The following is a 14,276-nucleotide window of genomic DNA, read 5'->3' on the forward strand; positions in this document are numbered from 1 at the left end:
TGGCTGTCTCCAGGCCTAGGATGCCGGCTGCATGACGTTCCTGTAGTCGTGGACGTTCTGGGGCTTCTCCTGCAGGATGGCGGCAAAGATCCACTTCACCTGGGAGGAGGTGCCTGTGAGGGCGGCTCTGGCCCCAGGACTCGCGGATCTCCCTCTCTCTGGGCCTCTCCCACCCCTCCGCCCAGCCCTGGAGGCCCGGTCTGTGCTCCCACCTTGAAGAGGGTGACGGTGGCGCTGTAGCTGACGCTGAGCAGGAAGAGCGCGATGAAGACAAAGAGACTGGTCCACGGCCCTTCCAGCTCCTCGCTCTCAGCGCCCTCCGCGCACAGGTCCTGCAGGTCCAGCTCTGTGGGCACCGGCAGTCAGCCTTCCCGGCCTCAGTGTGTGGCGGGAGTGGGGGCAGGCCTGGCTGCGCTCGGGGAGTGGAGGGTATCAGGGCCCCACATGCACCCGGCTCCTGATGCCCTGGTCTCGGCCAGCCCCCGCTGATGGCTGGAGTGGCAGAGCTCCCCGTGCAGCCTCCTCTGTGGCTGCTCAGAGCCGCCAGTCCTGGAGGGCTGGGGGTCTGAAGGCCCCGCATCAGCCGGTGGTTGTGTGGGAGTGGCCCGTCCTCGGCCCTCTCCTGACCCTGCCCCCAAGGTGACCCCTATTTTCTCTCCCTTTACTTCTCACAGCTTCTCCCCTGACTGCTGGTCACCCCCACTCAGCCCTGCAGGCCCCTGACCTCAGCTCAGGCTCTGCTCCCCCCCCAACCCCCGCAATGCCCTCTGGCCCCATCTTGGCTCAGCTCCACCCTCCCCAGCCAGGGGACCCCTCCAAGCTGTACTCGGATGGCTGCCCCGCCCGGAACCCTCAGGAGGGGTCTGAGCTCTGCAGCCCCCTCACAGGACCCCGGATCATCGCATCATCGCAGCAGGTGTCTGAGGGGCTGGCCTGGCTGCCTGGACCTTGCCCAGGCCCGAAGGAGCCCAGAGCTTCCCACTGGCCCTACGCTGGCTCTGCCACTGGTCCGCAGCCTCCCGCTCCTCCTGCCCTGGGGCTGGGCGCAGGTGGGCCCGCTCTCAGGAGTGAGCCTGTGCCTGTGTGTGCGGCGCGGGACCCCATGGAGCGCGTGAGCCCGGTTCCTCTGGGCTTGTGTCTTCAGAGTGTGGGCTGGGCCTTTACTGCTTTTCGTGCAGATGCAGGGGGTGCTCCTGTGCTAGGGAGAGTGTGTGCAGGATGGAGTGTGGGGTCTGGGGGTGTCAAGATGTGCACATGGAGGTGCTTGAGTAGGGGTGGGGTGGGGCCAGCAGCCTGCTCTGTGCTGAGGTTTAGAGCAAGAGCGGGATGGAGCCCATACCCTGGGGGGTGTGTGTGTGTGTGTCCATCTGTGTGTGTCTGTGTGCATCAGTGTGTGTGTCTGTGTGTCTGTGTCTGTGTCTGTCTGTCTGTCCATGGGGTGCAGTTGGCAGGGAAGGGTTGAACTGGGGAGGCTGGGGCCACAGGAGGAAGCCGTGGGGCCCGCCAGGCTCCCAGCTGGGGTGCGAGGCCCCTCCATGTCTGTCTTGGATCCAGTGGCCCGGGTGTGACCCAGCGGAGGAAGGGCTTGGGAGTGGCCTGGGCGGGAGAGCAGGCCGTGGGAGGCTATACAAGAGTGTGTTCAAGGCACATCTGCCTGTGTGGGTGCCCGTTGTTGGTGGCACAGGGTGCTGTGGGAGTCGCTCTGTGACTTGGTGTGGGTGTGGGGCTGGTGCAGTCTGAGCGTGTGAGCGCTGGCATGAGTGGGTGTGACTATGTGTGAGGCTCACGGGAGCATGTGTGTGAGGGCCAGGCCCTTCACCAGGACCAGTTTGGGGTGAAGTGAGACCGGGAAGCAAGAGAGGGGCACTGGGTGCCAACCGCGGCCTGGTACGACCATGTGAGCAGGGGTCAGAGGGTAGGGGTGTGCCAGGGGCTCAGTGCTGGCCCCTGTGTGGGTTGGGGGCCTATCCTGGCCCATGTGCTCGGTAGGTGATGGCAGGTGGGGCCAACAGTGGTGCGGCTGTCTGGGGCCCCTGGGTGTCCAGACCTGTGGGGGTCTGACTCTGCCCATTTCTCCACCCAAAGAGCCTGTGTGTGCAGCTGGACCTGGTGACTTGGGGCTTGTCTGTGTCCAGGGGGGCCAGCAGGAGGCTGGGGGTGGAGGCTGAGGCCTCCGGGGCCTGCAGGAGAGGAAGGGGCTGTGGGCTGGGGTCTCCTGGTCCCTCCGCTGGGACCACCCTCTGGCTGTTAGGGCTCCTTTGAGTGGATGGGATGCATCGTGGGGTTGTGGGGAGGGCCCACTGGCACGATGGCGACTGTGGATGGAGCTGCCCCACCTCTCCTGCCCCGTCTCCTGGGAGACCCCTCCTCTGCACCGACACCCCCGCCCGCAGCTCCGCGCACCTCCAAGAACAGGCGCGCCCAGGGCTCTGAGCAGGCACCGGAGTGTTTATTGACAACGACAATGACCGGAGCAGGTCTGGCTGGCCCCCACCTCCACCCCAGCAGGAGGGAGCCCTGGGAGGGTGGGCAGGCGGCGGGCAGAGGGCATCATTTACCAGGGTCTTTGGACACCTCTTTCTGGAGGGTCCTTTGGGACAGCGCCTCGTGGACCACCTTGCAGGCAAATTTGTTCTTCTGCTCCCATTCCGCCCGGCTGACCTCTAGGCGGCTGAAGACGAAGAAGGCGGGGTCGGGGCCATTGGCCTTTTGGGGCCGTGTGGTGGCTTGCTGGTCTGTCTGGATTAGGACATTGTTACGCAGCCACTGTACGGAGATGTCCGCGGGGAAGAAGTTCTGGATCAGGCAGGTGAGGGTGACCTTGTCCTTGGAGCTCTGGTCCTCCTCAGGCGGCAGGAACACGTAGACCTCGGGGGACAAACGCTTGCCTACGGACAAGCATGGGGTCAGCCCAGTCTCCACCGGGGGGCCCGCCCACCTCCCTTCGGCCCGTGGCTCACCAGGGGCCTTGGCGATGGAGCGCACGACTTCCCTGGGCAGGTCTGGGTGGGACACGGTGCACTTGTAAGTCTCGCCCTCGATCCAGTCGGTGGTGTCCACAGGCAGGGTGGACGTGACCGAGAATGTCTTGTTAAATTGTTCGCTGGTGGCCAGTGTGTGCTTCTGCAGGGGCTCCCCGCTCTCCCGGGACCAGTTCAGGCTTAAGCCCTGCACGTTGGCCAGGTCCACCACCAGGCAGGTGATCTTGGGCGATTTAGAGACGTACAGGTCGAGGGGGCTGGGCGGGCTCAGGTAGACGCTCACACCGCGGGGGTCAGACTCTGTGGTTTGGGAAGAGGGCTGTGTGAGGCTGTGTCCTGCCCTCCTTTCTGAGCCCTGAGTGTCGGGTGTCTATGTTTGGGGGAGCGGGGGCTGTACCTGTGCACTTGCGGGCCTGGTCCTTAAAGATCATGTCTTTGTAAGTGACCTGGCAGGTGTAGGTGTTTTCGGACGCCCACTGGCCCTGGGTGATGTTGAGCTCGCTGTGTGTGGAGGCCAGCTTGCCCTCCTGCTTCACGAGGCCGTGTTGAGGGAACTGCTCGTCGACCTTCTGCCCGTCTATCAGCCAAACGATGTCGATGTCGCCAGGGGTGTAGTCGGAGATGAGGCACAGGAGCTGGATGGTGGTATGGGAGTCGCCGCCGGGGTCGCAGGAGGAGTGGAAGAGCTTCACGGTGGGTGGGGTGAAGGTCACGATGCATGCTGGGGGCGGTGGGGGTGGGCGCAGTGTTGGCCTCCCTGAGCCCAGGCCGCCACGTCCCAGCCCAGGCTGTCACCGGCAGTGGTGATGCCCTCCTGGCCAGCCCCCCCTTCCTCCTCTGACGGCACCCCCTGGAGGGCGGGCGGGGCCGTCCTGGCTCACCGTTGAAGGTCTTGTTGAAGGTCTCCTGGGAGTGCACCACGTTGCAGGTGAACTTCTGCTTGGCCCACTTCCCCGAGGCGACCACCCTGCTGATGGTGGTGTAGAGGCCAGAGGTTTGGTCAAAGACGGCAGGGAAGGTTATGGTGCTCCGGTTAAGGGACCCTGCATCCCAGGTCACGGTCACTGGCTCCGGGAAGTAGCCCTTGACCAGGCAGCCCAGTGTGATGTTAGTAGTCTTGGTGTCTTTGCAGCAGGCAGCCAAGGGCAAGATTAATGGGGCTTGCTTGGAGACTGTGAGGATAGAGCCGGGGTCAGTACTGGCCTTGGGACCGTTGCTCGTCACGTGCTAGGCCAATTGCTTTTGGGGCCCTGGGGCCCCTGCTTCAGCCTCAGGGGACAGACAGCTCATTTTGGGCTCTTTCCTCATCCCCTGATGCCAGCATAGATGCCCTCAGACAAACCCCTCTCCCACCAGGAGCAGCTGCTGTCACTCCCTTCAGCCAGGACTCCCCATCCTCGGCCCTGAGTGGCTGGAATGTGGGGTTCTTGAGGGGTAGAGGTGCCAGCCTGTTCCCTGAGGCTGATGCTCAGAGCCCATAGCCCCCCAGTGGGGCCTGGGGACACAGAGAGCCCCCCATAGGACTCACCAGATGGCCCCTCTGCCCCCACTCATAGACCTCCACTGGGGAGCAGGGACCCTGAGACCCCCAGGGATGGTCAAACTGTCACTTTTGCCCCCAACCACAGACCTCATTAGACCCTGGGGATCCAGAGGTCCCTACCCCCCAGGATCACTAGTGTGTCCCCTCTCCCACCCCACAGCCCTTGTGGACCTTGCTGTGGGTGGGTCCACCTGCTGCCCATGGGGCTCCTGCTCCCTGTGGCTGTGGCTCAGCTCCTCAGTCCCGTTCACCTCACCCGTCACCTGACCAGCCGGGCGTCCCTGGTTCTCTACCCTCCCCGCTGACCTCCAGGGGAGCCTCACACAGGCCCCACAGATGGAGGATGCAGACCCCACAGAGCCCATCTCAGGCCCTGCCCTACAGGCGACTCTGGTCTGCATACCCGCCTGCACGTCCCCTGGCCTCGGAGCCCCAGACGCCACCTGGTCCTGCTTCCCAGCTCAGTTCTGTCCATCCTGCCCCACTCTGCCCATCCGGTCCAGCTGAGCAGAGTCCAGATGGCCTTGTGTCAGGATGGCTGAGACCAGCGAGACCAACTGGTTCCACAAGTCCAGCCCAGCCCAGTCTAACCAGCTCTGCCTATTCCAGGCCTGCTCAGTGCCAGACAGCCCACCCTGGTCCAGGTCAGCCCAGAATACCCCATTTCAAGCCACCCAACTCATCTTAGCTCTGTCCATACAATGCAACCAAATTCATTTTAGCTTAGCTCATCTCAGCCTGCCAGCCAAGGATGGTCCACCTGTCAGTTTAGTTCAATTTAGCTTGATGGAGTTAAGCCAAGCGGGCCTCTGATAAGTGGAATACCCTGCTTGAACCAGTTGAGTCCTGCCTAGTGCAGCCCTGCCTAGCTCAGCTGCCAGGCTAAGCCCAGTTCAGCTCATCCCAGCCCAGCTCAGCCCAGTTCAGCTGAGCCTAGCCCAGCTCAGCTCAATTCAGTTAGCTCAGCCCAGCTCAGCTCAGCCCAGCCCAGCTCAGTTCACTTCAGTTAGCTGAGCCCACCTCAGGCCAGCCCAGCTCAGCTCAATTCAGTTAGCTCAGCCCAGCTCAGCTCAGCCTAGCTCATCCCAGTTCAGCTCAGCTCAGCCCAGCTGAGACCAATTCATTAGCTCAGCTCAGCCCAGCTCATTCCAATTCAACTCAGGTCAGCTAAGTTCAGTTCAACCCATCTCAGCTTAGCCCATCTCAGCCCGGCCCAGCTCAGCTCCCTCCAGCTCAACTCAGCCCAGTTCAGCTCACTTCAGTTCAGCTCAGCTCAGCCCAGCTCAGCCCAGCTCAGCCCAATTCATTAGCTCAGCTCAGCCCAGCTCATTCCAATTCAACTCAGGTCAGCTAAGTTCAGTTCAACCCATCTCAGCTTAGCCCATCTCAGCCCGGCCCAGCTCAGCTCCCTCCAGCTCAACTCAGCCCAGTTCAGCCCACTTCAGTTCAGCCCAGCTCAGCTCAGCCTAGCCCAGCTCAGCTCACTTCAGTTAGCTCAGCCCAGCCCAGCCCAATTCAGTTAGCTCAGCCCAGCTCAGCTCAGTGCAGTTAGCCCAGCTCAGCTCACTTCAGTTAGCTCAGCCCAGCTCAGCTGAGCCTAGCCCAGCCCAGCCCAGCTCGGTTCACTTCAGTTAGCTCAGCCCAGCTCAGCTGAGCCTAGCCCAGCCCAGCTCAGCTCAATTCAGTTAGCTCAGCCCAGCTCAGTTCACTTCAGTTAGCTGAGCCCACCTCAGGCCAGCCCAGCTCAGCTCAATTCAGTTAGCTCAGCCCAGCTCAGCTCAGCCTAGCTCATCCCAGTTCAGCTCAGCTCAGCCCAGCTCAGCTCAATTCATTAGCTCAGCTCAGCCCAGCTCATTCCAATTCAACTCAGGTCAGCTAAGTTCAGTTCAACCCATCTCAGCTTAGCCCATCTCAGCCCAGCCCAGCTCAGCTCCCTCCAGCTCAACTCAGCCCAGTTCAGCTCAGCCCAGTGCAGCTGACTTCAGTTAGCTCAGCCCAGCCCAGCCCAATTCAGTTAGCTCAGCCCAGCTCAGCTCAATTCAGTTAGCTCAGCCCAGCTCAGCTCAGCCCAGCCCAGCTCAGTTCACTTCAGTTAGCTGAGCCCACCTCAGGCCAGCCCAGCTCAGCTCACTTCAGTTAGCTCAGCCCAGCTCAGCTCAGCCTAGCTCATCCCAGTTCAGCTCAGCTCAGCCCAGCTCAGCCCAATTCATTAGCTCAGCTCAGCCCAGCTCACTCCAATTCAACTCAGGTCAGCTAAGTTCAGTTCAAACCATCTCAGCTTAGCCCATCTCAGCCCGGCCCAGCTCAGCTCCCTCCAGCTCAACTCAGCCCAGTTCAGCTCACTTCAGTTCAGCTCAGCTCAGCCCAGCTCAGCCCAGCTCAGCCCAATTCATTAGCTCAGCTCAGCCCAGCTCATTCCAATTCAACTCAGGTCAGCTAAGTTCAGTTCAACCCATCTCAGCTTAGCCCATCTCAGCCCGGCCCAACTCAGCTCCCTCCAGCTCAACTCAGCCCAGTTCAGCCCACTTCAGTTCAGCCCAGCTCAGCTCAGCCTAGCCCAATTCATTAGCTCAGCTCAGCCCAGCTCATTCCAATTCAACTCAGGTCAGCTAAGTTCAGTTCAACCCATCTCAGCTTAGCCCATCTCAGCCCGGCCCAACTCAGCTCCCTCCAGCTCAACTCAGCCCAGTTCAGCCCACTTCAGTTCAGCCCAGCTCAGCTCAGCCTAGCCCAGCTCAGCTCACTTCAGTTAGCTCAGCCCAGCCCAGCCCAATTCAGTTAGCTCAGCCCAGCTCAGCTCAGTGCAGTTAGCCCAGCTCAGCTCACTTCAGTTAGCTCAGCCCAGCTCAGCTGAGCCTAGCCCAGCCCAGCCCAGCTCGGTTCACTTCAGTTAGCTCAGCCCAGCTCAGCTGAGCCTAGCCCAGCCCAGCTCAGCTCAATTCAGTTAGCTCAGCCCAGCTCAGTTCACTTCAGTTAGCTGAGCCCACCTCAGGCCAGCCCAGCTCAGCTCAATTCAGTTAGCTCAGCCCAGCTCAGCTCAGCCTAGCTCATCCCAGTTCAGCTCAGCTCAGCCCAGCTCAGCTCAATTCATTAGCTCAGCTCAGCCCAGCTCATTCCAATTCAACTCAGGTCAGCTAAGTTCAGTTCAACCCATCTCAGCTTAGCCCATCTCAGCCCAGCCCAGCTCAGCTCCCTCCAGCTCAACTCAGCCCAGTTCAGCTCAGCCCAGTGCAGCTGACTTCAGTTAGCTCAGCCCAGCCCAGCCCAATTCAGTTAGCTCAGCCCAGCTCAGCTCAGTGTAGTTAGCCCAGCTCAGCTCAGTGCAGTTAGCCCAGCTCAGCCCAGCTCAGCTCAGCTCAGCCCAGCTCAGCTCAGCTCAGCTCAGCTCAGCTCAGCCCAGCTCAGCCTAGCTCAGCCCAGCTCAGCTCAGCCCAGCTCAGCCTAGCCTAGCTCAGCTCAGTTCAGCCTAGCTCAGCTCAATTCATTAGCTCAGCTCAGCCCAGCTCATTCCAATTCAACTCAGGTCAGCTAAGTTCAGTTCAACCCATCTCAGCTTAGCCCATCTCAGCCCAGCCCAGCTCAGCTCCCTCCAGCTCAACTCAGCCCAGTTCAGCTCAGCCCAGTGCAGCTGACTTCAGTTAGCTCAGCCCAGCCCAGCCCAATTCAGTTAGCTCAGCCCAGCTCAGCTCAGTGTAGTTAGCCCAGCTCAGCTCAGTGCAGTTAGCCCAGCTCAGCCCAGCTCAGCTCAGCTCAGCCCAGCTCAGCTCAGCTCAGCTCAGCTCAGCTCAGCCCAGCTCAGCCTAGCTCAGCCCAGCTCAGCTCAGCCCAGCTCAGCCTAGCCTAGCTCAGCTCAGTTCAGCCTAGCTCAGCTCAATTCATTAGCTCAGCTCAGCCCAGCTCATTCCAGTTCAACTCAGGTCAGCTAAGTTCAGTTCAAACCATCTCAGCTTAGCCCATCTCAGCCCGGCCCAGCTCAGCTCCCTCCAGCTCAACTCAGCCCAGTTCAGCTCACTTCAGTTCAGCTCAGCTCAGCCCAGCTCAGCCCAGCTCAGCCCAATTCATTAGCTCAGCTCAGCCCAGCTCATTCCAATTCAACTCAGGTCAGCTAAGTTCAGTTCAACCCATCTCAGCTTAGCCCATCTCAGCCCGGCCCAGCTCAGCTCCCTCCAGCTCAACTCAGCCCAGTTCAGCCCACTTCAGTTCAGCCCAGCTCAGCTCAGCCTAGCCCAGCTCAGCTCACTTCAGTTAGCTCAGCCCAGCCCAGCCCAATTCAGTTAGCTCAGCCCAGCTCAGCTCAGTGCAGTTAGCCCAGCTCAGCTCAGCCCAGCTCAGCTCACTTCAGTTAGCTCAGCCCAGCTCAGCTGAGCCCAGCCCAGCCCAGCCCAGCTCAGTTCACTTCAGTTAGCTCAGCCCAGCTCAGCTGAGCCCAGCCCAGCCCAGCCCAGCTCGGTTCACTTCAGTTAGCTCAGCCCAGTTCAGCTGAGCCTAGCCCAGCCCAGCTCAGCTCAATTCAGTTAGCTCAGCCCAGCTCAGTTCACTTCAGTTAGCTGAGCCCACCTCAGACCAGCCCAGCTCAGCTCAATTCAGTTAGCTCAGCCCAGCTCAGCTCAGCCTAGCTCATCCCAGTTCAGCTCAGCTCAGCCCAGCTCAGCTCAATTCATTAGCTCAGCTCAGCCCAGCTCATTCCAATTCAACTCAGGTCAGCTAAGTTCAGTTCAACCCATCTCAGCTTAGCCCATCTCAGCCCAGCCCAGCTCAGCTCCCTCCAGCTCAACTCAGCCCAGTTCAGCTCAGCCCAGTGCAGCTCACTTCAGTTAGCTCAGCCCAGCTCAGCTCAGTGCAGTTAGCCCAGCTCAGCTGAGCCCAGCCCAGCCCAGCCCAGCTCAGTTCACTTCAGTTAGCTCAGCCCAGTTCAGCTGAGCCTAGCCCAGCCCAGCTCAGCTCAGCTCAGCCTAGCCTAGCTCAGCTCAGTTCAGCCTAGCTCAGCTCAATTCATTAGCTCAGCCCAGCTCAGCTCAATTCAGTTAGCTCAGCCCAGCTCAGCTCAGCCTAGCTCATCCCAGTTCAGCTCAGCTCAGCCCAGCTCAGCTCAATTCATTAGCTCAGCTCAGCCCAGCTCATTCCAATTCAACTCAGGTCAGCTAAGTTCAGTTCAACCCATCTCAGCTTAGCCCATCTCAGCCCAGCCCAGCTCAGCTCCCTCCAGCCCAACTCAGCCCAGTTCAGCTCAGCCCAGCTCAGCCCAGTGCAGCTGACTTCAGTTAGCTCAGCCCAGCCCAGCCCAATTCAGTTAGCTCCCTCCAGCTCAACTCAGCCCAGTTCAGCTCAGCCCAGCTCAGCTCAGTGCAGTTAGCCCAACTCAGCCCAGCCCAGCTCAGCTCAGCTCAGCTCAGCTCAGCCCAGCTCAACTCAGCCCAGCTCAGCCTAGCCTAGCTCAGCTCAGTTCAGCCTAGCTCAGCTCAATTCATTAGCTCAGCTCAGCCCAGCTCATTCCAGTTCAACTCAGGTCAGCTAAGTTCAGTTCAACCCATCTCAGCTTAGCCCATCTCAGCCCAGCCCAGCTCAGCTCCCTCCAGCTCAACTCAGCCCAGCTCAGCCCAGTTCCGCTTAGCTCTTTGAGCCCAGCTCATCCCAGCTTAGTCTGGTTCAGCCCAGTTCAGTTCTGCCCAGCTCGGCCTAGCTCTTCCCGGTTCAGCCCAGCTCAGGCCAGTTCAGCCAAGCCAGTTTAGCCCATCTCATCCCAATTCAGCCTAGCTCAGCCCAGTTCAGTTCAGGCCAGCTGAGCCCAATTTGGTTCAGTCCAGTTCAGCCCATCCCAGTTCAGCACTGCTCAGCCCAGCTCAGCCCAATTTAGCCCAGCTCTGCCCAGTTCAGCCCCGCCCCACCCAGGTAGCCCAAGAGAGCCCATATCATCCCGCCTCACTTACTGTCCTTGACCCTACTCAGCTGGACTCAGCCTCTCCTGACTTAGCCCAGCTCAGGTCTGCAAGTCCACCTACGTCCGGGTTAGCCTTCTTCTGCTTCGGTCGGCCCAGCTGCACCAATCTAGGATGCTCCAGTCCCGACTACCTCAGCTCTGCTCAGCTGGACCACCTGACTGCGCCCTGCCCATCCAAATAAGCCCAGTGCAGGACAGCCCAGCTGAGTCTCCCCGGCCCCATGGAGGATAGGCTCTCATTTGACCCAGTTCACCCTCGCTCAGTCCACTCACTCAGCCCAGCCTGGCCTGGCTTTGTCCACCCAGCTGGGCCCAGATCACCTTGGCTTGAGACAGCCTGGCTCAGCCAACCCCGTGTTGGCCGCAGGCAGCCAGAACAGCCCAACCTGGTCAAGTCTGTCCCACAGATGGCTGGGGTCACCCATTCATCCACTCAGCTCACCCCAGCCAAGCCTGGCCCAGTTTGGGTCAGTCCAGTTCAGCCAGCTCAGTCCAATCCTGCCCAAATCAGTCTAGTCCTGTCCGGCTCAGCTCTGTCCGGCTCAGCCCAGCCTGGCCCGTCTCATTCCACCCAGCTCACTTGAGCTCAGTCTACTCAGCCCAGCGCAGTCCAGCATGGCTGAGGATAGCCCAGATTGACCAGCCTGGCCCAACTGAGCCCAGGATAGTTCATCCCCCCTCCACATAACTCCATTCTCTCAAGCCATGCATGGTCCAGTCCAGCCCAGCCTGGCCCACCTTAGTCAGGCCAGCCATGCTAGCTCAAGCCACTCCAGCTCAGGCCAGAGGTTGTAGGCCCAGGCCGGCCCGCCCTGCGGTCCAGCATAGGGACAGCTCCCTGCTGCTTTTCCCCTGACCTTGGGCTGGCTGTCGCTGTCCTGGCTGGTTGCAGGTAGATCCACACCCAGCCCACCGTCCACACCGTCTGCGTGGTCTCCAACCCTCAGCCTTGGGCCTCGCCCCAGCCCTGGCCCGTCTGAGGTCCTCCAGGGTGCTTTTGGGCGGTCCCTTGCTTCCCTGTGCGGGGAAGGGACAGCTGAGGGCCCAGCAGTGACCGAAGCCACTGTCCATGCTGGGGGGGCAGTCTAGGCATCCTCTCCCCGGCTATGGCCCAGGCAGCCCGCCCTCTCTGCTGCTTGGGTCAGCCACAGAGGCTGGGGTACCTGACGTGCTGGGGTCCTCTGTCAGGTAGCGGTGGCTGGTGTGACCTATCCTGGCCGTGTGGCCGTCTGCCAGCTCCCTGGATACACTCCCAGATGAGGTGAATCGTTAGAAACCATTGTTATTTTTATGCCCAGACCATAGGGCCTGGGGGGAGGGGAGCTCTGCCTCAGTGCTCTCAGCTAAAAATGGGGTGGGAACCCCCAGGGGCCTCGGCAGCTCTGGAAGTTCCCTTTTCTCTCTCTGTTCTTGGGAAGTCGATTGAGCGACAGTGGGGTCTCAGGTGAGGCGCCTGTGCTGTAGACGAGGTGCTCTCCTCTCTGTGGCCTCGTCCCCTGATCTCTACTACCGAGCTTGTGGCCTCTCCCCCTCCATGCTATGGGTCGACTAGGTGTGCTCTTAGCACACACTGGTGGTCTCCCTGATGCCCCCGGAAGGGAGAGGGCACCGGGCACTGCCACTGCTGCTTCCGAGGCAGCCTTGCGAGGAAAGGGTGGTGGCCATCTTGTGCATGAGCCGTCGGGGCCTGTGTGGGCCACATGCCTGAGACGTGACAGCAGGGCTTCCTGATGGTGCACTGCCCTCGTTCCTGCGTCCTACTGCCTGGAGGAGCGAGCTGGGGGCTGGCCCAGTGGGGGCGGCTCACGGTGTAAGTGTGCAGGGCCATAGGCCCTCTCGGGGACAGGCAGACCTGGCCCTCCACCGCTCCCCTGGGCACCCCGCTGGCGGGGGTCCTCATCCATTGCCACATACTTGCTCCCAGGTCACTGTCCTGCAGCCGGGCCTCCTATCAGGGCTGCAACCCGGCGGTGTGGCCAGTGAGGGCTGGCAGGGACCTGTGGGAAGGCTGGACATGGCTGTGAGGTTGGCTGGTGGCTCTGCAGGACCCTGTAGCCGCTGGAGCCTGGAGTCTACCGTGCCACGTCTGTGCTGCGTGTGGGGACCATGGAGTGGCTTTCCTGGAGGCACGCATTGTATCCGACTCTGCTCTGTTGGGGCGGTGGGCCCACGGTCGACCTCCAGCAACGTGTCCTGAGCTGAGCGAGGGCTGAGTGCAGACCTTGCCTTCATGAAGTTGATGTGTCCTGTAGGCCTGTGTGTCTTCAGAACTCCCCAAGGGCCTGAGCGCACACACAAGGGAGGCTAGGGGAAACTGCCAGCCCTGCAGGTCAGCGTGGGCTCCTGGGAGAGGACATGCAGAGTCTTTGGAGAAAGAGACATCAGGATCCTGTCCTCTGGACCCCGGGTGTTATGGAACCTGAAGTGAGTTTGCTCACCTGCTGCGCAGCAAGCCAATCTCTGACACCGGGGGTGGTGGAAGAAAGTAGGAATTTTATTTTTGCACAGTGCTGAGCAAGGAGAGAGGGCAGCTAACGCTGAAATCCCAAACTCCCCAAAAAGCTAAAAGGAAGGGTTTTTATTTGGGGCTTTAGGTAGGGGAGGGGGAGCATATGGCCTTGCTGGTCGGAGCTTTCCCACCAGCCTGTCTTTGGCCTTGAAACACTTGCAGAGAGGAGGGAGCTCATGACCTTGCTGGTCAGCAGCTTTCTCACCAGCCCGAATCTCTTTGCGGGAGGAGATAGTCCAGGTACTTGTCCTTGATGGTGTCTGTCTCCATGGAGGATAGTGGATTCTGGAGCCAGGAAGCCAGAGAGTAAGCAGGGAATGAGAGTTTTAGTTTTAACCCCATATATGCTGGGTTTAATGTGGGGAAACCGATATCAGGGTCGGTATCAAGGGCACCTTGGGTGGGTGGTCTCTGTGAAAGGAGGCTGTGCAGAGATGGGCTCTGTGAGGCTTGGTGCCTTCAGAGGGTTGTATGGGCTCGTTCGGGAGACCCCAGAGGGATGAGCGGGGGCTGACCCGGTGAGCAGAGCCGGGGCCCTGCGCGGCCTGGATGTGAGGCCTGAGGGAGCCAGGGTCCAGCCTGACCTTTCTGCTCCCCAGGGCAGACTGTCCTACTCTGTCCCAGTCAACCCTTGGCCCTGGGGACAGATGCCATGTGGGAGGTGGAGGGGGAATGCCAGATTCCTTGGAAGGATGCCTGATTCTGAGAGAAACCGCAGGGCTGGCAAAGCCCCATGGGGAGCCTTCTGCCACGTTTGGGCCCAGGCCTGCCCATGTGTGAGTGCGTGGAGCGGGGCTGCACTCGGCTGCCCTGGTCCTCCTGGCACCCCCCTGCTCATTCTTCCCAGGCAGTAGGCATTTGGGGCAGGGGCCTCAGTGCCCAGCCAGCCCCTGGCTGTCTCCCAACATCCCGGGACAAGCTGGGCTGCTGGTGCCAGGGCAGGGAGGGCGTGAGAGGGGTGGGCCCCTGTCTCCAGCCTCGGCTGCCCTTGAGGCCCCTTGGTCTTGGAGGAGAATGGCTCTCATCTCCCTCCTGGCTCCCACGATCTGCTCCGCTCTGGGCACACATGTCTGTGGTGGCTGTTCCACTCCTCTGCGGCTGTGGTGGCCTGGCTCTTGCCCTCTTGCCCGCCAGCTGCCCCCTGCACCCAGCAGGCAAAATGGCCTAGCCCTCAGGGCCGCCCTGCTCTGGCCTTCACACTTGTCCTGCCTGCAGCCTCCTGTGTGTGGCCAGGGCCAGGGTCTGGCTCAGGGTCCAGCTGCTCCTTCGGTGGCCCCACAATGCTGCTCCTTTACTCCAGTGACT

General features: G+C 60.9%; 1 gene segment (V, D, J or C); it reads right to left on the reverse strand.

Moving 5' to 3' along the window:
* LOC103542260 (immunoglobulin heavy constant epsilon-like) lies at positions 1–13,241 on the reverse strand. The segment is given in 9 exon segments: positions 1–99; positions 213–346; positions 2,559–2,888; positions 2,961–3,281; positions 3,379–3,702; positions 3,863–4,208; positions 4,510–4,544; positions 11,626–11,702; positions 13,177–13,241. Coding segments are annotated over 9 exon segments (1,716 nt in total).
* Between the last annotated feature and the right edge of the window lie 1,035 nt (positions 13,242–14,276).

This window comes from Equus przewalskii, chromosome 25, assembly GCF_037783145.1.
Source record: "Equus przewalskii isolate Varuska chromosome 25, EquPr2, whole genome shotgun sequence".
Classification (NCBI taxonomy): domain Eukaryota; kingdom Metazoa; phylum Chordata; class Mammalia; order Perissodactyla; family Equidae; genus Equus; species Equus przewalskii.